The sequence below is a fragment of the Nansenia antarctica genome (genome assembly GCF_963989245.1).
Source record: "Nansenia antarctica genome assembly, chromosome: 1".
In the NCBI taxonomy this organism is placed as follows: Eukaryota; Metazoa; Chordata; class Actinopteri; order Argentiniformes; family Microstomatidae; genus Nansenia; species Nansenia antarctica.
In genome coordinates, this window is record NC_137674.1 from 48,126,754 (window position 1) to 48,152,316 (window position 25,563).

Genomic DNA, 25,563 nt, shown 5'->3' on the forward strand with positions numbered 1-25,563 from the left:
TTTTATACACATACCGTTATGATTTTGATTTCATAATAATTGTACCATGCTCGCATGGTTCACAGAACCCCACAACTCCTCTTCACCCCTTTGGATTTGATCACAAAGTGACGAACACAAATTACCAAGCAGATCATTGGTGGTGTCATGCGAGTGACGGGATAATCAGCCAATAAACCTCAAAGAATCATCGCTGAAGCGACGCCCCCTACGCGAGTGAACTAGAGCGGATCAAAACTTGTCGTCAACACGCAGCCGGCCCGCGGGAGAAGTAGGGCAGTACTCCGAGTTTAGTATTCTTCGAGCGCGGATTATCTTCTCAACGTGACACAACTGGTAAACGTCTCTTGAAATTATTACTTTTACATGTGATCGTATTCTCGGGTAGATTAAACATCGAATTTCTTGTTATTACTCTAAGAAATCGAGTCTATCTGTCAGTGAGCACATTTTCCTGTGGGCAGGATTAACGTCACTGTTGTATGAGTGACTGGAGCTGGGAAGCGTGTGTCATTAACAAAGGCTGGGTTTCCTCTTGAAATTTCTCGTTCCATCACTCTATTTATATCATGTTCAGGTCACTGTCCTTCATAGGCTGGCGAGTTCATATTAAAAAGGGTTTAATGTGAAACTTTATTTTTTGACAATTACAGGCTTTCTGGCGTTCTTTTCCCTCCCTTTTTTGAAAGTCTGAGAGAGGACAGCGGAGGAGGCGAAGAGACAGCAAGATGCCGCTGCTCCACAGAAAGCCCTTCGTCAGACAGAAACTCCCCGCGGACCTCAGACCCGAGGAAGAAGTGTTCCTCTGCAAAGTCACCCATGAGATCTTCAGAACATACTCGTATGTGAAATGGATCAAATATCTGTTCTCTGTAACGATGTCTAGCGAGTTTGTTGACGTTCGACCGAATGAGAAAAGTTCATCTAGGATTTTAACCAAAGTCAAGTGACAGTCGTCAAGTGACAAGTTAGTTTTACCTCCGCTAAACTATCCATATTTCACTACTTTACCGAGACATCTTTGCACTTGCCGGTTCCGATGGGATTGGGGTTGTCATATTGGTGAGCTATATCTCTCTCGGTTCAGTTGTAAACAGTCTTGTTTGGCAGGTGGAGCTAGCCAGCTAGCCTAGTACTGCGGTTACTACCCGGACTAGCGGGCCTGCTAGCCCGCCGGAGCTACAAGGCTGCGTTGCCAAGTATCGAAGTTGAAATGAGTCGACTTGGATGTGCATTGTAATTTAGCATTTGAGAAACACATTCATATCTTGAACTTGTGCATCTTAGAACTTCTTAGTTCGGGTTGTATCCATTCTTGTTCTAGAGAAGGACACTCAGACTGTCCCATCAGGGGGATGTGGTGATCGCAGTCCCAGTGAGGCTGGTTCGCCTGAGGAGAAACGTGGTCAGGGCTATTGTTGGGAGGCTGTGTTCTGGAGAGCCCTAATACTAGTCACCACGCAACTGTTTCAACACTTCAAATCTTGAAATTATTTTGTAACTTGTTTCACAATGACCCGAAGTTAGTTGCCGTTACTTTGTAGGACATATGATTGAAGTACTGACTTATGTAATTGAATGGGAGCCATGAAGAGTTAACAACAACAATGGTGTCCTTTAGTTTCAGACCAGAACCAAGTTGTTGTGCTTCTGTATATTTGATAAAGGGGAAGTGTCAAATATATATATATATATATATATATATCAAATATATTAATGCATTTTAAAATCTATATATTTTAAATGCATTTAATGGATTATGTCTCTTAATAACAAATAATCTATCTTGAATACCTATGGTTTTATAGACATTGTATGTATTAAGCATATGAACTTTGTGGTTTATGATCACCCTGTCTTGTACCTGACTCCAGTCTAGAGGAGATTGAAGTTGTTGCCTGGGCAGAGACAAACTGAGGCATCCTCACAAGGGGAGGCTGGTGGAGCTAGAAGGAGGGGCTCGTCGTAGTGCGTAGGTGGGATGAGGAATGGTATCAAACACACCATTCCTCATTCCATTCTATGCATGACATTGCACCCGGACAGGACAGGAGAGTGTTCATTGTAATCATTGATGTCTTCACTGCCCTTACCCAAATGTTGTGGTCAGACAGACACTAGTCGTAATCTGATCTAGTGCAGGCTTTTGGAGGTAGAAATCATAGGACGGGCATGCATGAAACGGAATGAGGAATGGTATCAATGGTATTTGAAGTGGTCATATTACTGTATGTCATTTAAAATACTTTTCTATTGCCTCCCAATGATATATTGGCCAACTGTCAGAATTGTGTTGTTGCAATAGTATTTTACTTGTCTCACTCCTAGAATGTAAACTTGCAACGTGCGGTAATGTCAATTACTTGCTTCTGTCACTTAATTGCAATAGGAAACTTACATTATTCAAAGCCCACTAGTGACTGTAAATTAATGGTCCCTTGTTTCCCCCTGACAGTGAATTCTTTGAGAGGACCATCCTTTGCAACAGTCTAGTGTGGAGCTGTGCGTTGACGGGAAAGCCGGGTCTGACCTACCTGGAGGCTGTGGAGAGTGAGAAGAGAGCCCGTCAGAACCTCCAGAGCTTCCCCACCTGCCTGGTGGCCCCCCTGCTCCACCTGACCTCCCTCACGCACCGCACGCGCCTCACGGAGATCTGCGAGGACGTCTACTCTTACGTCAAAGACAGGTTCTTCCCAGGGGAGGTCGTGGATGTCCTGAGCCGCGGTGGGGCCAGGTAATGTGATGATGGTTTACTGATACGACCATCTTACTGCGGTGATGCCATTTGATCTCACGATAACACCTGACGTGTACCGTCTCTGTTATTAAAGGCAGTGTTTTGTTTCCCATTAATTATAGGGATGCTCCGATCTGGATTTTTGGGGCCGATACCGATCACCGATTTTTTTCCTCAAGATCAACCGATACCGATACCGATTTTAAAAAAAATACATAACTGTAGGCCTACTGACTGGATAGCCTACATATTTTTTGCTTTTTAGACAAAAGTTTTGATCCATTAGGCAAACGCAGACCCATTTTTATGGCATAGTAAAGGTCTGGCCTATCACCCAGTTAGGGCCTGAAGCCCAAGTCAGTCGATATGGCTGTATAAAAGACATCATAAACGTGGCCTTCATGGTTTACATACTGTTACGTCCTCCTATGTTTTCTGTTCAGTTATCTGTCTTCCCCAGGGGGGGGGGGGGGGGGGGAAGAAAAAAAAAAATCGGTTTTTGCGATCGGCCATTTTTGCCGATCACCGATCGAGTCATTTGGAGTGAAATCGGCCGATTTAAATCGGTGGCCGATAAATCGGAGCATCCCTAATTAATTACCTAGACTGTGGCGGCCTGCCGTAGTCTAAGTTGTCCCGTCATAGTCTCACAACGAACCAGAATTTTTTTTATATGCAAGCCATGTGATTTTTATATGTGACGCACTGCATCTACTGTAGGTCTATACGATGTAGCGCTATTGATAATTGGCATATGATTTAGCCCCCCCCCCCACTTTGATGAAACACTTGGAGGGTCCAAGGTCTGCCCACCAAAGTCTCACAAAATCCTGTGGGAGAGACTGAAAGGGGTGTTGTATTCCAGATCCATTGGTATTGTTTTTGGATTAGTCCACCATAGAGACGTTCTCCAAAAAGCGTGGTTCGAAATATCCATGTTTTGAATATATCTCACTACACCTTCTTTCTACCAAAACTTTCTCATATGAATCAGTTACATTGAGCTCTTTGTATTAACATATCTTTGCATTTCATGATGTCTGTTATTACACAGCGTTCCTAAGCTGCACACCTCAAGTATTTTGATCTGGTTTTCAGGCAGCTAATCAACCTTGGTCGGTGTTTGAGTTACTGCTGTCGTCATAGTGCTGCTATCACATCCATTTTGGCATCCTGAAATATGTTTCTAAAGAAAGAGAGCCTTTTCCTCTCTCTCCCTTCTCAGTGAAATTCCCTTGAATGCTCTAGCATGCCCTTGCTGTGAAAAGAAGATTAGGGCTCTTGGAACTTGTCATCAGGTCAGCTCTGTAAAGTGTGAACAAATGCTTGGTTGTGGAGGAGTAAGGTCGTTGTGTTGGCCATGAGCTGTTAAGAGAGCAGACTGAGCAGCACTGATATGAGAGGGTGTGTCAAACCCTTTCGTGTTTCTCCCTCAGACCGCAGCCTGCTATCTACCAGCCTTGACTGGCCTGGCTGTATACAGTACAGTAGCCACAAGTCGACAGTTGAAGAGGTCCCATCACTCTGCCTGCTAGTCTACCCCTCCCTGGTCTACCCCACCAGTTTCTTGGCTAATCCTGTGGCACTGATCTCCAGTTTTGTTACCGAGGGCTGGCACGTGAATTAAATAGCCAACAGGCAAGGTTCCTCGTCTGTATCCAGTGAGTGGATCAGTGAGTCAGGCAGCCATCACAGGCCGACCTTGCCTCTCGGAGATAACACTACAGAAGTGAGGGAGGGGGAGGATCTAGAGCCAAGTGCATTGTGATTGGCCGTCCCCAAGACCGACAAGGAGCTCCCCCCAATATCACATCACCCGGCAGCCGGACATGAAGCAACATGGAACCACAGCAGGGGAGAGGTGGAGGGAGTGGTGGGGGCTGGTGTTAGGGGGGGGGGGGGGGGGGAGACAGGAGGAGCAGAGACAATTGGCGTGTGTGAGGCAAGCTGCTGTCGGCTCTGAGAGAATTAGTTGGCAGTGTGCGTGCTTTGTCAGTTGTTCCTCGGGGCTGCTTAGCCTGATGTGCTTACTGTACGTTAAAGGTCCATAAGCTGGTTCAGTTCTGGCCTGGTAGGTTACAGTATTACAGTAGGAACAAGCTCAACTGTCTTGCTGTGATTTTTTATATTTTTTATTATTATTTTTATCCTTCTTTTAGTTCCTAGAAGACAGACTAAGATGGCTCTCTGCATGCTGCGCAGTCTGTCAAACATAGGTGGTTCACTGGTTACTGAGCAGTCAGAAGTTGCTGGGCTGTTGATAAAATGACCGACAAGACCAATCACATATCCCAAGCGAGCACATCCTGTTTTGAAATTAAAAATTTCCAACAAACGTTTTGTTTTTAGACTGTTGCATTGCTAACCTCTAACCAACTAGCTAGCTTCCGTAAACAACTCTCGGACAAAAATGAAAAACAACAGTGTGGGGGGTGAGGGAGGAGCTTTCTCAGGCCCAATAGAATTTCACCCTTTCATCCGTGTTTCCAAGAAGATCAAATTATTTTTTTATTTTTTTTGTCGGACCTCCACCTCAGAACGCCTATAGCATAACAGGCGTTGTGTCAGAAAGCATCGCATGTGGAAAGAGGCTGTCCTTGTTTAAAACCACCTCCCTTTGATATCACTACAACATGATGTTCAAAAACAGACCCAACGCCCACAGTCTTTTCCTCCGCATTTAGGGGTTAACACTTTGCCTGTTCTGTTCATGGCTTACAAATGGATAGAGCAGAGGGAACGCATTCCTAGTGAGTTTAAATGGTTTGTTTTCCCGTCCGATGAAAGGTATGTAGCCTGAGAGAATTCAATCCAAGTGGAACTGGAGCCTCTTGTTGTAAATATCAAGTCTGTCAGAGAGCTTGCCGTAGACTCTCCAATTAGATGACAATTCACTTTAAACTTCACCTTGCCTTGTGTTGGTATGCTCTGGCTACAGGCCGGCGTGTGATCTTGACATGTTGTTGGTATGTTCTGGCTACTGGCCGGCGTGTGATCTTGACATGTTGTTGGTATGTTCTGGCTACAGGCCGGCGTGTGATCTTGACATGTTGTTGGTATGTTCTGGCTACAGGCAGGCGTGTGAGATCCTGGAGGTGCATTCTCCCTACTCTAACGGACCCGTTAACGGACACGTCAAGATCCAGATGGAAGGAGACTCCATCATCATCAGCGACAGTGACGAGGAGATCAACAGCCCCAAAACCCCCAAACCACAGGCCAACGGGTCAGTTAATCAATCAATGTAGTTTGATTTGCGCTGTGATTTTTGAATTATAAATAACTGTATGCCACATAGTGCTTAACAGGGACATAACAGGACCTAAATTCCCCAAAAGACCAAACAGAGACCCAGTGGCCAACTCTTATTTAGTTGAAACCGTGCAGATGATTTTTTTTTTCTGTAATAGCTTGAATTGACACTAGTGTTTCCCTCTCATGTTGACTACAGCAAGAAGAACAAACCCCTGAACCCCTCAGTGTTCCAGTACAAAGTGAGACCCGTCAAGACGGAGGGCGCTGAGCCCCTATTGGCCAAGGCAGGTCAGATGTGTCGCAAGAAGAACACTATCTCCCGGGAGAGGCTGAAGCTGCTTCTGAAGCAACACTGTGAGCCACATAACGGAGCCATAATGCTCAAGGTATTAAAATACAACTTTATTTGTAATCTAGTCATATCGCTGGCCCCGTGATCTAATACTTGCACACTACTGGGTTACTTGTATACCACTGAACTACTTAACTACCGTACTGTATTATATTGCATTTCATATCATCGTATTTGCACAGTAAAACCATTACTTTATTAATGTAGGGTCACTTATTTTACTTATTGACTTTGCTCATTGTTATTGTGATTTTCTGTATCTGAATGCTGCAATGCCAATGTTGAGGAACCACAGCATTTTACTCTTGTGTACAGTGAGAAGTAGTAAGAGAGATTCTGGTTAATATTCCCTCATTTGGGTGTGTTTCCTCCCAGGCGTCTACTGTACTCAAGTACAACCTATCAGAGCAGAGCTTCTCCCAATACTTCCCTGACGAGCCGCCTGTCTTCGTCTTCAGCCCTCCTGGTAAGGTGCGGGGCAAACGGCCCAGCGACGCCTCGTCTGGACAGGTGATGATTGGCTATGTCCCAGAGATGTCATTTTACGTGTGTGTGTGTGTGTGTGTGTGTGTGTTGATGCAAGATAATTCTCATCATTGTTTTGACCATTTTAATATTGCATTCGATTGGTTCGATGAAACCTTCATCTCAAGAATCCCTTGTCTTGTGATGTTCTGCAGTTGGGACATAACTTACTAAAGGCAGCAGAAGAGAAGCTTCGTCTGATGCAGCAGAAAGAGGAGATGCTGGCTGCAGGTGAGTCCACTAGTTTACCTCGGCAGTAACACCAGAGAGGCTGGCTGCAGGTGAGTCCACTAGTTTACCTCGGCAGTAACACCAGAGAGGCTGGCTGCAGGTCAGTCCACTAGGTTACCTCAGCAGTAACACCAGAGAGGCTGGCTGCAGGTGAGTCCACTAGTTTACCTCAGCAGTAACACCAGAGAGGCTGGGCTATATCATGATGGGTAGGGGAAGCCCACTAGATCACAGTACATTGTGATGCATATCATGGCGCTTTCCCAGACAGATTGATTCTAACCCTGTGGAAGTTGTCTATAACATGGTCTTAAATCCAGGACATGGTCTTAAATCCAGGACATGGTCTTAATCTGGGTCTTGGAAACGAGCCCTGCGTAAGAAGCAGGGCAGGTGGAGATAGAAATCATGAGGATGGTTCCCCTGATAAGAAGCCTTCCTAAGAGATTTGGCAGTCCCACTTGTTGACTGCCAGGCCTCAGCCCTCATTGGCTAACCAACAGAATGTTGTCTTTGGTTTAGGACAAGAGAGGGAGAAGTTAAAGAGGGAGAAAGACAACAACTTGGAGGCCAGGAAGAAAGAGAAAGAGGACAAAGAGAAAAAGAAAGAGGAACTGAAGAACATGTTTGAAGAAGAGAAGCAAAGGAGGAAAGAAGAGAAGGAACGCATGAAAGTGGAGAAGGACCGAGTGAGTTGATACGCTTGACTGACTTTCAGTCGATGTAACCGAGTTTCACTTGCACTTTAACACAAAGCATCTGCCCCATATGTCTTGTTATGTAGGCTGTAGTGCTTTTCTCATGATTGAAAAAAACCTCCCTACAGGAACGAGAGATGCTGAAGGAGGAGAAGAAGAAATACGCGGAGCGCCTGAAGATATGGAGCAAACCTAGAGAGGACATGGAGTGTGAAGACCTCAAGGTAAACAAACATGAAAGACAAAAAGTGGAAGATAAAATCGCACCCGACAGTGACGGGACTAAATCGAGATATGGAGTGGCCAAAAATAGAAGGCAAAGCTCAGCTCAGTAACAGAGCTGAACAAGCGGTTAACTGTAAAATCACACGCACAACCAGCGTTTTATTTTGGACACCCCATATATTTTATTTAGTAAACAGCGTCATTCATTACTATTTGGGGAGAAAAGGAAAAAAACCTGAACCGAAATCTACAGTTCTCTGGTGACGCACTGATGTGCCTCGACACATGGCGGCTTACTCGGTGGGTCACAACGTGCAAAAGGCTTCGTGTGGGTCTCTCAACACGTTTAGGAACTGCTCACCTGTGTGGGTTCTCTCGGTGCATCGGTATGTTCAATGCTTCCTGACTGACCCTGTTTCTACCCTCTGATTGGCCCTCAAGGAGCTCCCTAGGCCGGTCCCAGTGAAGACGCGTCTGCCTGCCGAGCTGTTCGGAGACGCCCTCATGGTGCTGGAGTTCCTCATGGCCTTGGGAGAGCTGTTCGACCTGAAGGATGAGTTCCCAGACGGCATCTCACTCGGTCAGAGAACTCTTCTCTCACAGTCTTTTATTCTGTGTCTCGTTGTCGTTGTTCCTCCTGGAACATTGTCTTTGTAAGCTTGTTTAGCACCTTAAACCGTCGGTCACACGTGTCTGTGTTAACCTGTATGTCTCAGAAACCGCAATCTTGACTTAACTAACACGAATCCGTAGTCCTTTCAGATACATTTTTTCCTAACAGTCCCTAACCTCCATCCAGCCCCCATGTGCTCCTATTCTGGTGCTTTTGCTTTTGCTTTGTGTGTTTAAGAAATAGTGAGTTATTATTATTGTAAACACTGCCTCCTGGGTCAGGCTACGGGTTCCGCTCTCACCGGTGTAACCCACAGCCTCTGATCCTACTCCTGATCTGACGCATACCATCCTCTGCTGTGTGTGTGTGTGTGTGTGTGTGTGTGTGTGTTGCAGAGGTTCTTGAGGAGGCGTTGGTGGGGTCCGACCCCGAGGGTCCTCTGTGTGAGCTGCTGTTCTTCTTCCTGTCGGCCATCTTCCAGGCGCTGGCGGAGGAGCAGGAGGAGGTGGCCAGGGACCAGGTGGCCGAGGCCGACTCTAAAGGTGAAGCAACAAACAGGTGTCAGCCAGGGGAGGCTGCTGGAGGTAGAAATCAGGAGGACAGGCTCATTGTAAATGCATGGGACGGAATGATGATGATTTCTGCCTCCCACAGTGTTGATGGGTTAACTCAGCGTTTCCCAAACTGTGGGTCGCGACCCCCTAGTGGGGCGCGGGGGTACTGCAGGGGGGGCGCAGAAATAATGGGAGGGGAAAAAAATGCACACACAAGAGCTGTAAACAAACACTGCTTGCTTAAGGTTACCATCAGGGGTGTTGTGGGCGTTGGATGATAAAAATGAGAACCTGAATGGAGCGCAGGCCATAAACTGTAACAAAGAGGCAGCGAGGGGGCTCCATTCACGTCATTGACGCGCGCTCCATTCACGTCATTGACGCGCGCACTCCCTCCTCCAGCTATCTAGCAGCAACAACAACAATGGATAAGTTTATGAAAGAGCCAGAAGCTAAACGAAAAGCGAAGGAGCCCATGACAAACGTCCCAAAGCCAAAGTCAAGAAAGTATGACGATACATACCTCTCCCTGGGCTTCACGTCTAATGTGGTCGGTGCGGAGGAACGACCACTGTGTGTCCTCTGTCTCAAAACTTTAGCGGCAGAAAGCATGAAGCCTAGCAAGTTGAAACGTCACTTGGAGACCACACACCCGACTGATGTGAAGAAGCCCCTCGATTTCTTCAAGAGAAAACTCCAAGAATACCGTGGTCAGCAGAGCCGTTTCGTTAAAACAGCATCTGTTACGTCTAATGCTCAACTTGCCTCCTACAAAGTGGCATATCGTATCGCCCAGTCTAAAAAACCACACACCATCGCTGAGGAGTTAATACTCCCTGCTGCAATAGATATGGTTTCACATATGATAGACGAGGCAACAGCCCAAAAACTCAAAGCTATCCCCCTGTCAAACAACACTATTGCGAGACGCATCAATGACATCTCAGAAGACATGAAAGAGCAGCTTGTTGAGAAAATAAAAGACCAACGCTTTGCGCTCCAGGTAGACGAGGCCACAGATAGTAACAAGGACTGTCTGTTAATAGCGTATGTCAGATACATTGATGCGGAGGGTTTGAGCGAGGATTTGCTATTTTGCAACTATGTCCCAAACAGAGCAACAGCTGATGAACTGTTCAAAATCATAGACAAATACCTGAGTGAAGCCGATCTGAAATGGGAGGACTGTGTGGGGATATGCACCGACGGTGCCCAGGCCATGGCAGGAAAACGGGGAGGGCTCCAGACGCTCATCAAGCGCGTTGCACCGAAAGCAGTGTGGACTCACTGCATAATACACAGGGAGGCACTCGCGTCAAAGCAGCTGAGTCCAGAGTTGAATGACGTTTTGTCTCATGTTATCACCACCGTCAATTACATAAAAACAAGACCACTGAAAGCTCGCATTTTTTCCGCTTTGTGCGAGGAGATGGGCTCCGAGCACACAGCCGTGCTATTTCACAGCGAGTCGCGTTGGCTCTCTCGCGGAAAGGTGCTGTCCAGGGTGCTATCGCTGAAAGATGAGATCCGAATCTACTTGGAGGAGGAAGGGAACGAACTTGCCAGCAAGTTTAATGATGAAGACTTCCTCATGAAATTGGCCTACCTAAGCGACATGTTTGAGAAGCTCAATGAATTGAATCTACAGTTGCAGGGCAACAACACACACCTTCCACATCTGGCAGACAGGATACAATCTTTCACACGGAAACTGGACATGTGGGGCAGGAGACTTGAACAGGGGGACATCGACTCATTTGGGAATCTGAAGGCATTCATCGAGACCAATGAGCTGCAGAGCACAGTGGTTCCATGTATGAGAGAGCACATCTCAGCCCTGAAACAAAGCTTCCAGAAATACTTCTCTGTGGATGACAGTGCCAAATACGACTGGATTAGAGATCCATTTGTTGCACCACCACCTGCCATGTTCAGCACTGCGGAAGAGGAACAGTACATCGACATGACTTCAGAGTCAACCATGAGGCTGCAGTTCACATCCACGACTTTGGCTGGGTTTTGGATTGGAGTGGAGAAGGACTACCCTCTCATTGGACAGAAAGCTGTGGGAATACTGCTGCCTTTTGCAACATCGTACCTGTGTGAGATAGGCTTTTCTGCTGTTGCTGCTATCAAAAGCAAATACAGGTCGAAGTTGAACATTGAGAATGAACTGAGAGTGGCAGTCTCAAAACAACAACCCCGCTTTGAGAAGATTTGCAAGGCAAAGCAAGCACACACAAGTCATTGATCGTAATTGTGATAGAAATGTGAGGAGTAAGAATAGTGATGCAGTAGAAATTAGTTAATGTTGATATGTTGAATATTTCAGTGGCACAGGATCATTTGCCAAGCACTTATGTTCCTTTTCAAACCATAATAAAATATAAAACTATAGTTGGATATACTGTATGTGTCTTGTTATTATTAGAAGAGAAAATGTAATATTTTTACAACTTTATACAATTAATTATATCAATCTAGGTGGGAACCGGGTTAGGGGGGGCTCGAAAATATTTCCAATTACCCAAGGGGGGCCTGATTGAAAAAGTTTGGGAACCACTGGGTTAACTTATCGACTAACTGAAAAAACGTTAGCACACTCTTGCAACAGGTGCTTAGGAGAAGAAGAAACCACCCTTTCTGTCACTTCAAGCAGAGAATGTGCCTTAGTCCAGTTAGACAACAAGTGATGAATAGATCCTCTGGTCCTAGAGCCTGGTTGTTTGGCCTGTTGACACCTTCTGTTTCCCTCTGGGTCCCCCCCAGACCTGAGCGAGGCCCTGGACGACGACGCAGACCCCACCCAGTCAGCCATCAGCGCTGTGGCCTCCCTGGCTGCTGCCTGGCCACAGCTACACCAAGGTGAGAGGCCACTGCTGGGGGAACACACCACAGTGAGGGGGGCAGGGAGGGAGACAGTCAACCACGGTGGCTGTTCACAGGGTTCCTACACAGACCTGGAAAGTTTGGAATCAAATATTGATCCTTTCTCAGACCTGGGAAAGTATGGACACACACAGAACAATTGACTTGTGATTTCAGACATATGCCGTGTTCTTACCTGATGAGTTCAGAATTGAATTCAGTATTTAATGTTAAAGCCAGATACACAGATCTGCGTTGCTGCGCTGTGTAGCTCGAGTCTGGTTAATATTTGAGAGGTCAGGACACAGATAACGCTACACACATTTTTCACAGATGTGCCGAAAGCACAACCCACAAATCAACTGTGCAGTCTGAAAATGTAGGTCTGGAAAATGTGTACAGATTCAAGACTGTTCCTGGTTTAAAGACCATGGAGAGTCTCAACTGAGAGTGCTTCTTAGTCTTAAGAGAAGGCTTAATGTGGGTCTGTGGAAACCGCTCCATAGAATGGATTTGATAAAAGCCTCTACAAATGGGTGATTTGAAGGCTGGTATGCTACAGGATCAAAAAGTAAGCAGATTACTCCATAGCATATGACTCCTTCCCTGTAGGGTAGCACACATACCAACCACTTCTTTCTCTCCCCCTCCTCCCTTCCCCCTCCCTCCCCCAGGCTGTAGTCTGAAGCAGTTGGACCTGGACAGCTGTACCCTGTCCGAGATCCTGAGGCTACATCTCCTAGCCTCGGGGTCCGACTGTAACTCCGCCAACGCCAAGTTCCGCTACCAGAAGCAGGGGGGGTTCTGCTCCACAGACGACCCCTGCGTGGAGCTGAGGCTGGCCAACCCCGCCCTGCTCAAGAGGCTGTCCTGCACCGCCGTCTATGACCTGCTGCCCGGTGAGACTCTGCTCACGGAGGGAGGCTATCCTCTCTGGGAGGGAGGCTGTCCCCTCTGGGAGGCAGGCTGTCCCCTCTGGGAGGGAGGCTGTCCCCTCTGGGAGGGAGGCTGGGAGGGAGGGAGGGAGGCTGTCCCCTCTGGGAGGGAGGGAGGCTGTCCCCGCTGGGAGGGAGGGAGGGAGGCTGTCCCCTCTGGGAGGGAGGCTGTCCCCTCTGGGAGGGAGGCTGTCCCCTCTGGGAGGGAGGCTGTCCCCTCTGGGAGGGAGGCCGTCCCCTCTGGGAGGGAGGCCGTCCCCTCTGGGAGAGAGGCCGTCCCCTCTGGGAGGGAGGCCGTCCCCTCTGGGAGGGAGGCCGTCCCCTCTGGGAGGGAGGCCGTCCCCTCTGGGAGAGAGGCCGTCCCCTCTGGGAGGGAGGCCGTCCCCTCTGGGAGGGAGGCCGTCCCCTCTGGGAGGGAGGCCGTCCCCTCTGGCAGGGAGGCCGCCCCCTCTGGGAGGGAGGCCGTCCCCTCTGGGAGGGAGGCCGTCCCCTCTGGGAGGGAGGCCGTCTCCTCTGGGAGGGAGGCTGCGCGCACGTGTCTCACACACTCACATCACACGTACAAACGCCTCTCACACACACACACACACACACACATCTCAGTACTTCTTCAGTCCAGCTCACATACATTACACATTCACTTGTATACACACACACACACTTATAAGTTATATTCTTCTTGCTGTATACCATTGATTCAACAACAACAAATTCAGAGGCACACCCGTCACATACGAAAACATATCTCACCGACACTCCCACATGTATAAAAGAGTCAATCGCTATATAACAATAATTCAACAACACAAAGTATTTTAAAAATATTGGTACCAATTAGATTGCCTGTTTAAGACAATCTTAGTGCTACAAAGGTTGTATAGAGTTGTATGGAGTGGTGATAGTATGTATGGTGATGTATGGAGTGGTGCTAGAGTGGGGCCTGACTAAATCCTGATCCTAGAGTGGGGCCTGACTATTATATTTTATTTATTTAACCTGGCAGGCCAATAAGAACTAATTCTTATTTACATTGGTCGCCTGGCAAAAGACAAAAGCCTCTAGGGGGAGGGGGGGGGGGCTGAAAAGAGGAATCAGGTTCCATGTTAAAAACAAAAGAACACACGACAGACAGCGGCACACATCCAAGCACAAGACTAAAGACTAAACCCTGTGTCCTGTCCCCCTAGGTGAGAAGCTGAAGATCCTGCATGCCATGTGTGGGAAGCTGCTGACCCTGGTGCAGACCAGGGACTTCATAGAGGACAGTGCTGACGAACAGAGACAGGCCAAGCAGGAGCTCAGAGAGCTGAAGGCTGAGCAACACCGCAGGGAGAGGGAGGAGGCCGCGTACAGGTACACACACACACACACACACACACACACAGTGCGGATAGGGAGAAGGCTGTGTACACGCACACCCCCAGTGAAACATATGCCTTGTGTCTGTGTAGACCCTCATATACCTGTTTGTAGCCTGCGAACAGTTCCATGAGGGTCTACACAGACACACGGCACGTTCTAACCTGGTTAGGGTTTAATGTTCTGGCTGTTCAACATGTTTCATCATTTCCTCTCAGAGTCCGTAAAAGGAAGGAGGAGAAGCTGAAGGAACAAGAGATGAAGTTCAAAGAGCTTCAGGAGAAACACGTGAGGCTGAAGGAGCAGGAAGCCCACAATGGAACAAGGTTGGTCAACCTGATGTGGAGACTAACGCATTGTGGTTGAAAACGTTGCAGAGACAGCAATCCCATTCGGTTTTTAAGTCGTGACGTGTTTCCGGTTCCAACGTTGGCTGAGGCGCTCTCTTCGAAATGCCGCAGTAATGATAATAATTCATTATATTTGTATGCCGCATTTCCGAGGCTCAAAGACGCTGACAATATGGGAAAAACTGGAAAGTGCTGTGTCCCTTGTTGTATGAATAGATCCAAGTCTAAAAAACGATTGAACTGTTATTCTACCGCTTTAGTACTCTGGTGCGGGGATTTTTTGATTTGGACCCGGAAATTGCTAAACGTCACAAAGTGACGTAAGACTTAACAACCGAATTAGAGTTAACAACCATTTGAATTCCACCGCTCTGTGAGCATGTCTCTTTAATAATTTCACACGCATCGTGAAATATGTGATATTTAACGGCCCTTGTAATATTGTTTTTCCTCCCAGAGAGGGTGTTGAGGACATGAACACAAGCACAGAGAGCCATGGAGGACAGCAGACCGAGGACGAGGAGGACCACGCGCCCCACAGCAAGGCCAAGAAAGGTACCGGCCTCCGCTCGCATCTAATTATAGCTTCTCATAAACCTAGCATGCCGCTACCGCTTCAACCACACTCCCCACTCAGGCCCCGGCCAGCCCGGACATGAATTACAGACTGAGCCAATCAGACTGAGCCAACGGTTTCACTGTCCGTGTCAGTTTCATACGTTTTTAAACTTTTTCACAGTCCGCCAATTTAAAAAAAACAAGGTTATGTATTGAGTTGCTAGGTCGCGTTGTTCAATTGCTAGGTTGTTTCAAAACGTCACCCCCAAGTTCCATGTACCCAATAGTAATTTTAATACACACTAAGGCCCAATCCCGATTCTCTTTTCTACCACTTCGGCTCGTTTTGGAGTCACTCGCTTTTGGAGCCAAAGCCTCCGAACAGAGCCACAAGCCGTAGTGGTTCCCCTAAGAAATGGGACAACCCTTCACGACTGATACGTCATCCGTAGAAAAGCATTGACGCTCGCGATTCATTCACAACTTGAATGAACTTGAACGCTATCAATCGATCAAACAAGTCATCAAATAAAAAAGAACAATGCTTCATTATCAGACCATGACAGAATAAGCTCTAACCTGTATGAAACCTGTGCTCCTATGCTGCCGGTCTGCACTGATATAGGACAACAGTGCAAGATTGTTGATACAGATTTATTTTTATGACGTTACGAAATCCGATGTGACAGGAACGCTGGAGAAACAGCCGCTGTCCACTGCATTAGTTAACTACATGTCCTTGATGAGTCTCCCGCTCACTGCCCTCCATCAAAAATGGCACATCCATCGATAATATTACATAATAAAAACTGCTTGGATTAGATTGCCGGTTGTTTTGGTATAATAACAACTATAGCGTCATATACCACCAAGGGGGGGAAATTCGCGCCTATCATGCTGTCAAACACTACAGGTAATAATTTATTTCTAAATAAACATGATTGTACATCTCTGAAATGTAAATCGCGCACCGATGTATTTCTATGGGGAAGGCTGTGCTTGACACTTCCATGGGACTGACGTCTGGGCAGCGGAACACGGTGACTGTCAGCCTGTGACAAACGCGCAGATATGAGTGCTCTGGTGTCTTGCTGGCTCCAGTGTCCTGCCCTCTGTCCCGAGCGTGCTGGACTGTGGAACTGTTAAGCACCTCGGCATAACAGCGATTTTTTTGTTATGCTTGTTGTAAAGAAAAGGTCTATAATGCATTGAAATGACATTAGTAGGTGTCATATGCCATCAGACATGGAAATATGTCATATGCGCGACTGTCGGCCACAAATCAGCCTGTAACGTTAGACACAGCACCTCGACATAAAAGCGATTTTTTTTTTGGGTTATGCTTGTTATAAAGAAAAGGTCTATAATGCATTGAAATGACATTAAACTAAGATAATACGATGGTTATCATAATTTTTCAAGTCTTTAATTACAAGTAATTACAGAAAAAGTAAATGACATTTCAGGCTAGCTTCCGTGTTTACGAGAGCGAAAATAACATTTCTGTAGATGATTCGCAATGCATGCCGGAAGGGAGTCTCATGGCTCCGAATGGAACGTGGGTCCAGATTTTCTCCAAATTGAGCCATGGATAACCCTAGCCCTAACACTCCATGTAAAATGAATTGGGACTACCCCTACACGTGAACGCGCAAAACGGAGCCGAAGGGGTGAAAACGGAGCCGGAGGGGTGAATTGGGATTCACCCTAACATTGTTTTTTCTGGTGTACTAGTGTGGCTGGGGCTTTAACTGGTGGGCTCGGTCAGAAATTCCGATACACACGTTTAGTTTGTGAATGAGAATTTGACCTCCAGACTTTTTCTTGGAACGGTGTTGTTCCTCATCTCTGTGTTGTAAACGTCTCCCCTGGTACAGCACCTTGTGTCTGTCACACCATGTCCCACATCTCCTATAGTGAAGTGCAGCTTCCCCTTATTGCCATTCTAAACATTATCCAGGACCCAGTTGTTCCCAACTTTTCCCCCAAACTTTTCTCTGATCTGTGTTCAGATTGAGCTGGCTGATTTCCCATATATGACTCAAAATCTGCCAGACAGATCTGATCCTGGATCAGAGAAAAGAATCGGGATCAGAATGATCCAGATTAAAGGTTTGGAACAACTGGGCCCTGGGTTCTCCCCATAGTGGCATTGCGCCACCTTGTCACACTGGGCTCCGCCACTATGTAAACATTTCAGAGCAAATGAAACAGACTTGGTCATGATGGAACTGGAATATCTTTGATCCCTAACGACAGTGGTGTTATTTATTTTAGTGCATTTTCGAAGAATGAATAAAATGCGAGTCAGTTTTGATAACGCAATCTAGTGCACCCATGTTCAAACATCCTGACACCCTGTGGTCGTCTCCGCCAGGTAAGGGCGTGAGCCCCAAGGAGGAGGAGGCGTTCGTGGGCCTGAGCCCAGAGGAGCTGCAGCAGCTGCAACAGAAGGAAAAGGAGCTCCAGGAGAGGGTCCAGAAGGCTGCAGCCACCACCTACATCCTGCCTCTGGGCCGGGACAGACTCTACCGCCGGTACTGGCTCTTCCCCTCCACCTCGGCTCTCTTCGTCGAGGACGACTGCTTTGGCCTGACGGAAGACATGCTGCTCCCACAACCCGCCCAGGAAACTAAGACGGAGGAGGGGGTGTCCGAGGAGCCACAGGACCTCTCTTTCACAAGGTGAGTTTGCCAGAGTTGTGAAATGCTTACACCAGTATTTACACCATTAGTCACTTTTAATGTCTGGAAGGGGGGGAAAAATGGGTTGAAAATGTTTGAGGTGAAGTTCACATCCCACGTCTGCCCCCCCCCCCCCCCTCCCCCAGCGTTGCTGAGCAGCCCCAGGCCGTCCAGACCAGCTCCCTGCCAGTCAACCGTCCCAACCAGTGGTCCTTCTACAGCTCGGCCCAGGAGGTGGAGCAGCTGCTGGAGGCCCTGAACCCCCGCGGCCACCGGGAGAACGGCCTGAAGGAGGCGCTGCTGCAGGAGAGGGAACGCATCACCCAGCTGCTCAGCCCCGCCGCCGCCCACAGATACAACCTCACAGGTACTGACACACACACACACACACACACACACAGGAGAAGGCTGCGGCTTCTCAGCACCTCCGCCGCTGCCAGATAGAATCACACAGATACACACGCCTAACTTCTGACCTGTGTGTGTGTGTGTGTGTGTGTGTGTGTGTGTGTGTGTGTGTGTGTGTGTGTGTGTGTTGTAGATAAACCAGAGGCGTCCGGGGTCAAAGCTGGGTCAGTGAAGTCCAAGAGCAGCGCTGCGTCCGTCCCAGAGAACAGCGCTCCTGCCGAGAGGTTCATGGTGGCCAGGCTTCGAGACCTGCTGCTGGACATAGAGGACCGCATCCACCAGGGCACCCTGGGGACCGTCAAGGTACGCTACACTACAGGCTGGGGAGGCTGGTAGGAGGTAGGAATCGGAGGACGGGCTCATTGTAATGCATGGAACGGAATGAGCGATGGTAGTATCAACCCTGAGATCCCACCTCTCCTGTTTACAGCAAGAAGAGAAGTTCCTGATTGTCAGTGTGCATACAGGTCACGCACGGGGGGGGCTGTGACTCACTGCATCATCATTTATGCATTTTTGGTGAATAAAATGGCAAACCATGAGGTGACCATTCCAGGGACACACTTCTGACTTCCAAGTCTTGGAGCGGCGTTTGGTCCCCTGTGCGATGCTTTGGCGTGCACAAACTTTTGTTTTGAAATGCACATAAACCAGGGGGAAGAGAGAGGAGGCTAAAAGCTTGAGTTTTGAGCACAGAAAAGGGCAGGAGTGACTGGAAAAGCGCACAGTGTTGCTACCGCTGTCAAAACGGGGCTATTGTTAAATGTTATACCCAAAAGAGTGTGGAAGTCTGATGATGCCCTGTAGATTGTCCCTGGGGCTGGGCGTCAATAAAGTTGTATTTTAAAAGCCACCGTTTCATATTGTGCTGACTGGTGTGACGTTCACTAGGTCATGGAGAGAGGTGCGTGGAGGGTGGCCCTAGAGGAAGGACACTATGAGCTACTGACCCCGGACGTGAAGGAGAACGGAGTGATGGTGAAAAGAGAGAACGGAGAGGTGGAGGACATGGATGTGGATTATAGCCACCTGAAAGCCGGCGCCAAAGACAGGTCGATGCACCTCGTTGTAAACCGCCTGGCTCGTACTCCATCTGACATTGTTGCACTACGGTAAACAAACGATGCATGTCACAGTCCTGTTGTTGTGGGTCAATGAACGCTGTACAGTTGATCAAATTGTGCATGAAGCCTAGTGTGTAGGGTCTAGGGTGTGGGGGGGTGTTGTGTGGGGTGGGGTGTAAGAGTTAGTTGTTGTGTAGGGTTAGTGGGCATGTTGGTGGGGATGGTGTTAGGGGTTGTGTTGTGTAGGGTCTTAAGTTTAGGGGGTCATGTGGTGTAGGGGTGGAGGGGCAGGACAGGCCCTCTAACTCAGAGCAACCTTTCTTCATTCCCCCGTGTGGTATTGTGCAGGTTACAGGAGCTGAGGGGAGAGTGTTCCAGCGCCACGTCAACCGGCCCCAGCACGCCTCAGCCCGTCAACAACACCGTCCACTACCTAGCCCAGGCCCTGGCCCAGATAGAGCGAGGCATCGAGAGGAAGTTCCTGAAGGCTCCGCTGGGTAACACCGTTTTCCTTGTTGCTCCCATTAGAAATTGGCCTGTGGAGCCCCGCGGTGGTGTAGCGGTCTAAGCACTGGCCGCTAGTGCATGCTGCCCACCGGGGCCGGGGTTCGTATCCCGGCTCGCCAGATCCAGATATGGCCGAGGCACACGGGAAGCGGCATATTGGCCGGCCGCTTCCGAGGGGGGGTATAGGAGTATTTCTGGACTAGGATCCGTCGCGCAACACCGCCCCCGTCTGGTGCTGGAGTAACGGTACTGGGCTCGAGGAGCCAGTCAGCCTAGTCTGCCTGGCGGCCTCCTCTGGGACTGCCGGCCACGGGGTCGGGCGGCGGATCCTTCGCAATAGGCAGGGGATAATTGGATGCTAAGTTGGGTTAAATTGGCTACCAAATTGGGTGAAAAGGGGATAAAATCTGAAAAACAAATTTAAAAAAATAAAAATAAATTGGCCTGTGGGGTGGGGGCCGGGGGGGGGGGGTTCCTGACCATAGACATCAGAGGCCAGTTTTTCCCCAAAGCTTCATAGCTGAAGTAGTCCTTCATATCTCCCCACAACCCTGACGGACAAGGCTGACGGAGAGTAACCACTTTAAAAATCAGTGTTTGCAGGTCAATCTGCAGCGTGTGAAAGAAGGACATTTCGTTCACTTTAGAACTTTGCCGGTCTAGGAGAGGCATGGGCCTGGATCATCAAGTCAAATAAAGTACTCCGTAAGCTACGAAGCTTTCAGGAAAATGACTGGTTGTTGTGTCTGCATAGACCTGTCGTTTTCACACCCTAAACACCTGTGGCACTGTGATTATTTGTCTGGGTAGACAGTTTCCACATGCGCATGTGGTTATTAGGGAGGTCCATTAAAGCTTCTAATTGTAACTTACGGAATGATGAGTCCTGCAGACATGCTTGTTAACAACACGGCCCTGTGTTAACCACACCCTCTCCTGCCCTGTGTTAACCTCACCCTCTCCTGCCCTGTGTTAACCTCACCCTCTCCTGCCCTGTGTTAACCTCACCCTCTCCTGCCCTGTGTTAACCTCACCCTCTCCTGCCCTGTGTTAACCTCACCCTCTCCTGCCCTGTGTTAACCTCACCCTCTCCTGCCCTGTGTTAACCTCACCCTCTCCTGCCCTGTGTTAACCTCACCCTCTCCTGCCCTGTGTTAACCTCACCCTCTCCTGCCCTGTGTTAACCTCACCCTCTCCTGCCCTGTGTTAACCTCACCCTCTCCTGCCCTGTGTTAACCTCACCCTCTCCTGCCCTGTGTTAACCACACCCTCCTTCTTCCACCAGGCGATGAAGACTTCAAAAAGGACCAGAAGACCAAGAAGAAGGACAAGAAGAAAGAGGAGGACCAGTCCAGTGACAAGGATGGTAAGGAAGGACAAATCAGCCCTGCCAGCCATGAGCTATGAGCGGGTTGAGTTAACTGTTTTGATAGGTAGAATTCCATGTTGCTCTAATAAGCCTCTGTCTGTCTGTCTGTCCCGCCCTCTCAGACGGCAGTGACAGTGGTCGCGGGGTGAAGACAGTGCAGGAGCGTTGGAGGGAGTCTCTGCTGGGCTGCTCCAGCCTGTCCCAGGTGTTCCTCCACCTGTCCACCCTGGAGCGCAGCGTCATGTGGTCCAAGTCCCTCCTCAATGCCCGCTGTAAGGTCTGCCGCCGCAAGGGCGACGCCGAGACCATGCTGCTGTGTGACGGCTGTGACCGAGGACACCACATCCACTGTGTCAGGCCCAGACTCAAGGTACAGACAGCGCTCTCTCCCTCTCACACACACACACACACACACACACACACACACATACAAGCTGGAGCCTCTATCAAAAAGACAGAGGCAAGTGTAGATCTGAAAGGATTTTGTAGCAGAGTGTACTATGAAATACTGTGTGTTAGAACATTGCCGCCATTGAGCTTCACATAGTTTCATACAGCTTTCTGGTTCAACTTCTGGATTCACCTAAAGTAAAAAAAATAAAAAATAATGTGGAACTACCAACCGGTTGCCTGGCAACTTCCTCCTTTGGTATAATGTAAAGGAACTCTTTGCCGTTGGCCAATAGAAAATCTACCCTTTGATTGGCACATTCACTCTTCCTTATGGAACAGTCTAGGTATTAATGCTGACTGTCTAGCAGGTGTGTGGTAACCTGTGCTGCTGTGTGTGGTAACCTGTGCTGCTGTGTGTGGTAACCTGTGCTGCTGTGTGTGGTAACCTGTGCTGCTGTGTGTGGTAACCTGTGCTGCTGTGTGTGGTAACCTGTGCTGCTGTGTGTGGTAACCTGTGCTGCTGTGTGTGGTAACCTGTGCTGCTGTGTGTGGTAACCTGTGCTGCTGTGTGTGGTAACCTGTGCTGCTGTGTGTGGTAACCTGTGCTGCTGTGTGTGGTAACCTGTGCTGTGTGTGTGGTAACCTGTGCTGCTGTGTGTGGTGTCCAGGCCATCCCCGGCGGAGACTGGTTCTGTCCAGAGTGTCGTCCTAAACAACGGGCCAACCGCCTCACCTCACGCCAGCGCTCCTCTGTCGACTCTGAGGAGGAGGTGGAGGAAGAGGAGGAGCAGGAGGAGGAAGATGAGGAGGAGGAAGAATCGGAAGAAGAGGAATCTGAGGAGGAAGAGAGCGAGGAAGAAGAGGAGGAGGAAGTGAAGCAGAGGTGTGTGTGTGTGTGGTCAGACCAACACTTTTGTTTTGATTAAGTTGATAATGAAACTACACAAACAAAACCCCCACATTATCCCAAAACATGCTGTGTTTATTCAGACAGTTATGTAATTTTCCTTTCATTTCTCCAGTGTCACTAAAAAGGGTCGAGCTGCAGTGAAACTTCCCCCACCTGCCAAAGGAGGGCGCTCTACCAGCAAATCAAAACAAACTGGCTCTGGTCATTCCACACCTAAACAGGCCACACCCAAACAAGCCACACCCAAACAAGCCTCCGCTGGGAAGGCCGGGTCCAAGTCCTCAGGGAAGAAGCCCACCTCCACATCCACCCCTGTGTCCAACGGTAGACCCCCTCCCCGGGCGGGCAGCCGGGTCAGCGCCAGGCTCAGCCTGGAGGTACTGGCCACCAACGGGACCTCCGGCAAACAGACCCCCTCTCCCTCTCAGACACAGGCCCGCAAGCGGCCCCTGGCAGGTAAGACCAGCTCCAGAGATGGTGGTAGTCGTTGGTGGAGGATAGTGGTTGGTAGTCGTGTTTACGGCAGTGTGACGCTCATCCTGTCCTCAAGTATCATCACATGTAAAGAAGTAGAATTCCCTCATTTGGAACAGACTTCCAGGTGAACACCAGGGGAGGCTGGTGGATTGGTATCCCATTCCTCATTCCCATGCATTATAATGAGCCCCTCCTCGGATTTCTGCCTCTACCAGCCTCCCCTGGTTAGCATTAATATGAAGAGACTGAAACGTCCCTCCATTTGCTTTCGCTCAGGCTTGCTTACACGGTGGGATTATACTCGTTTCTCTGTTGAGCTGTTCACCCTGTGCTGCTGTTCCCCTGTCCCTCCAGCAGAGGTCTCCCCTAAGCCCAGGGTGGTGCTGACGCCCTCCGTGTCCTCGTCGTCCAATCGCCGCAGCTCTGGGAGGAACCACGGTGTCCACGAGCTGTCTGCCTGCGAACAGCTGACTGTGGAGCTGGTCAGGAACCAGGATAGCTGGCCCTTCATGAAACTAGTCTCCAGGACTCAGGTAATACACGCAACGAGAGACACAGGCAAGCACAGAGATAGATTTACACACATGCATGTCATGCAGACATTTATGCATATACACGCTCAATTATACACTCACTTACCCAGTCACTCAAACAAACACACACACACACACACACATAATGCAGACACACCTACACAAAGAACACACATGTTCCTAGCTGTTTTGTACTGACTTGTCTGTCCTCACATTTCCATAGGTACCAGACTATTATGACATCATCAAGAAGCCCATCGCTCTGAGTACGATCAGGGAGAAGGTCAACAACTGTGAATACAAAATGGCCGGTAAGTTCATATTTCACTTTCTTTCAACACAACATTAAATCATATGTCCTGGACCATCTCCAACAGCTTTATCTCTGTATTGTATTGCATTATTTTCCACTGGAAACTATAATGTTTATACAGTCTTCTGTCAGTCTGACTCGGATTGAAATGGTATATATTTGTATTATTATTATTATTTATTTATTTTTATATTTAAAGTGTCCTTGATTTTTAAGTTTTGCCCGGCACGATGACAACAATAGAATCACTGGCTTGTACCTCATCTCTAAGGTCATGTTATTGTCCTTGTCCCACAGGAGAATACATTGAGGACGTGGAGTTGATGTTTGCCAACTGTCTGCAGTACAACCCCCGACACACCAACGAAGCTAAGGCAGGCCTCCGCCTCCAAGCTTTCTTCACCTCGGAGCTCCAGACCCTGGGTCTAGCCCACCGGACCTCTCCTCCACAGAAACGCACCAAGGTGTAACCTGACTAACACCAGATCCCCTATCCGCCCCTAGCCCCTACCCCCCCCTTCTCCCTTACAGTAGGAACTTGACTTAACTTGTGTAGATCTGAGAAGATAGGATTGGTTGTAACCTGGTTGAGGTAGAAATCGGAGGACCGCCTCATTGTAATGAATGGAATGAGAAATGGTGTCACGCCTGGTGTTATCATGCATTACCCCGTCACCTGATTTCTACCTCCACTGGTGTAAACTATATGGCAGACAGCTCTGAAATATTCCCAATATTGCTTACACCTATCTAATCCTATTGGATCTAACCGGGACAGGGAGTAGGATCTAACCGGGACAGGGAGTAGGAGCTACAGGTTGATCTAACAGGGACTACGGGCTACGGGTTGGTTTGGGATTCAGGGCAGCAAGACTCAGAGACTGCGACTTCCCATCAGTGGAAGTTTGAACATTCCCAAAGCAATACGACTGTGTCCAATACACCCTTCCCCCTCTCAATACGATGCAGGAACAACTAGCTGTGAAAGGATTTGCACTGAATATTCTGAACAACAGTCCACTCTATTCGTATTCACTCAGGGAAAACGAATTGTGATTTGAAAGAGAGAAAAAAAGAAAGAAAAAAAAGTTTTTGACCAGTGCATTTAGATTTTGTATCTTTTTGGCTGCATTTCTAGACTACTATTGTTGGGCACATACGTTTCTTACGCAACCTCAGGTTAACTTTGAATTAGGTTTTACAACTTCAAGGACTGTTGTGCGCTTGTGCATTTCACAGTAGTGGACCAGTAGAGATATTTTGAATCGATTGTTTCAGGTTCCCATTCTCAGTGAAACACTACACTGGAATTAATCTCATTTATTATCCTGCATCAACTGTTCTTTGATCCCTTTTATTATTCGTTGGTTATTTATTTAGTTTTGAATGTAAGAATTTACTTTATTTATGAGATGTTTCTTTTTTTATATAGACTATGTTTTGTTTTTGTAAAGAATTATTGGCATAGTTTTCAGTTCAGACTTTAGACAACTGTTTGGGGTAGGGTTTAAATACTGAGTGTCCCCCTACCGTTCCCATCTCTGATTTGTACTTGCGATCGTGTACATTTTCTCTGTATGTTAAAAATAAATTGACTTGTTTAATATTTCTTGGATTCATCTCTTCTATTTCAAGCAAATGCCTC

General features: G+C 48.1%; 1 protein-coding gene across 1 annotated transcript; it reads left to right on the plus strand.

The window, feature by feature from the left end:
* The first annotated feature begins 264 nt into the window (after window positions 1–264).
* On the plus strand, window positions 265–25,449 carry baz1a (bromodomain adjacent to zinc finger domain, 1A). The gene is made up of 28 exons (XM_080534872.1): window positions 265–336; window positions 654–841; window positions 2,456–2,734; window positions 5,811–5,963; window positions 6,189–6,378; window positions 6,720–6,854; window positions 7,025–7,100; window positions 7,623–7,789; window positions 7,927–8,022; window positions 8,465–8,603; window positions 9,032–9,178; window positions 11,960–12,055; window positions 12,733–12,957; window positions 14,181–14,346; window positions 14,571–14,678; window positions 15,160–15,257; window positions 17,638–17,944; window positions 18,091–18,311; window positions 18,486–18,655; window positions 19,244–19,464; window positions 19,765–19,913; window positions 21,209–21,289; window positions 21,415–21,662; window positions 22,354–22,568; window positions 22,708–23,051; window positions 23,427–23,605; window positions 23,829–23,916; window positions 24,216–25,449. Exons 2-28 carry the CDS (start codon window positions 729–731, stop codon window positions 24,386–24,388), a joined length of 4,584 nt encoding a protein of 1,527 aa, XP_080390998.1. The 5' UTR covers window positions 265–336; window positions 654–728; the 3' UTR covers window positions 24,389–25,449.
* The last annotated feature ends 114 nt before the right edge of the window (window positions 25,450–25,563 follow it).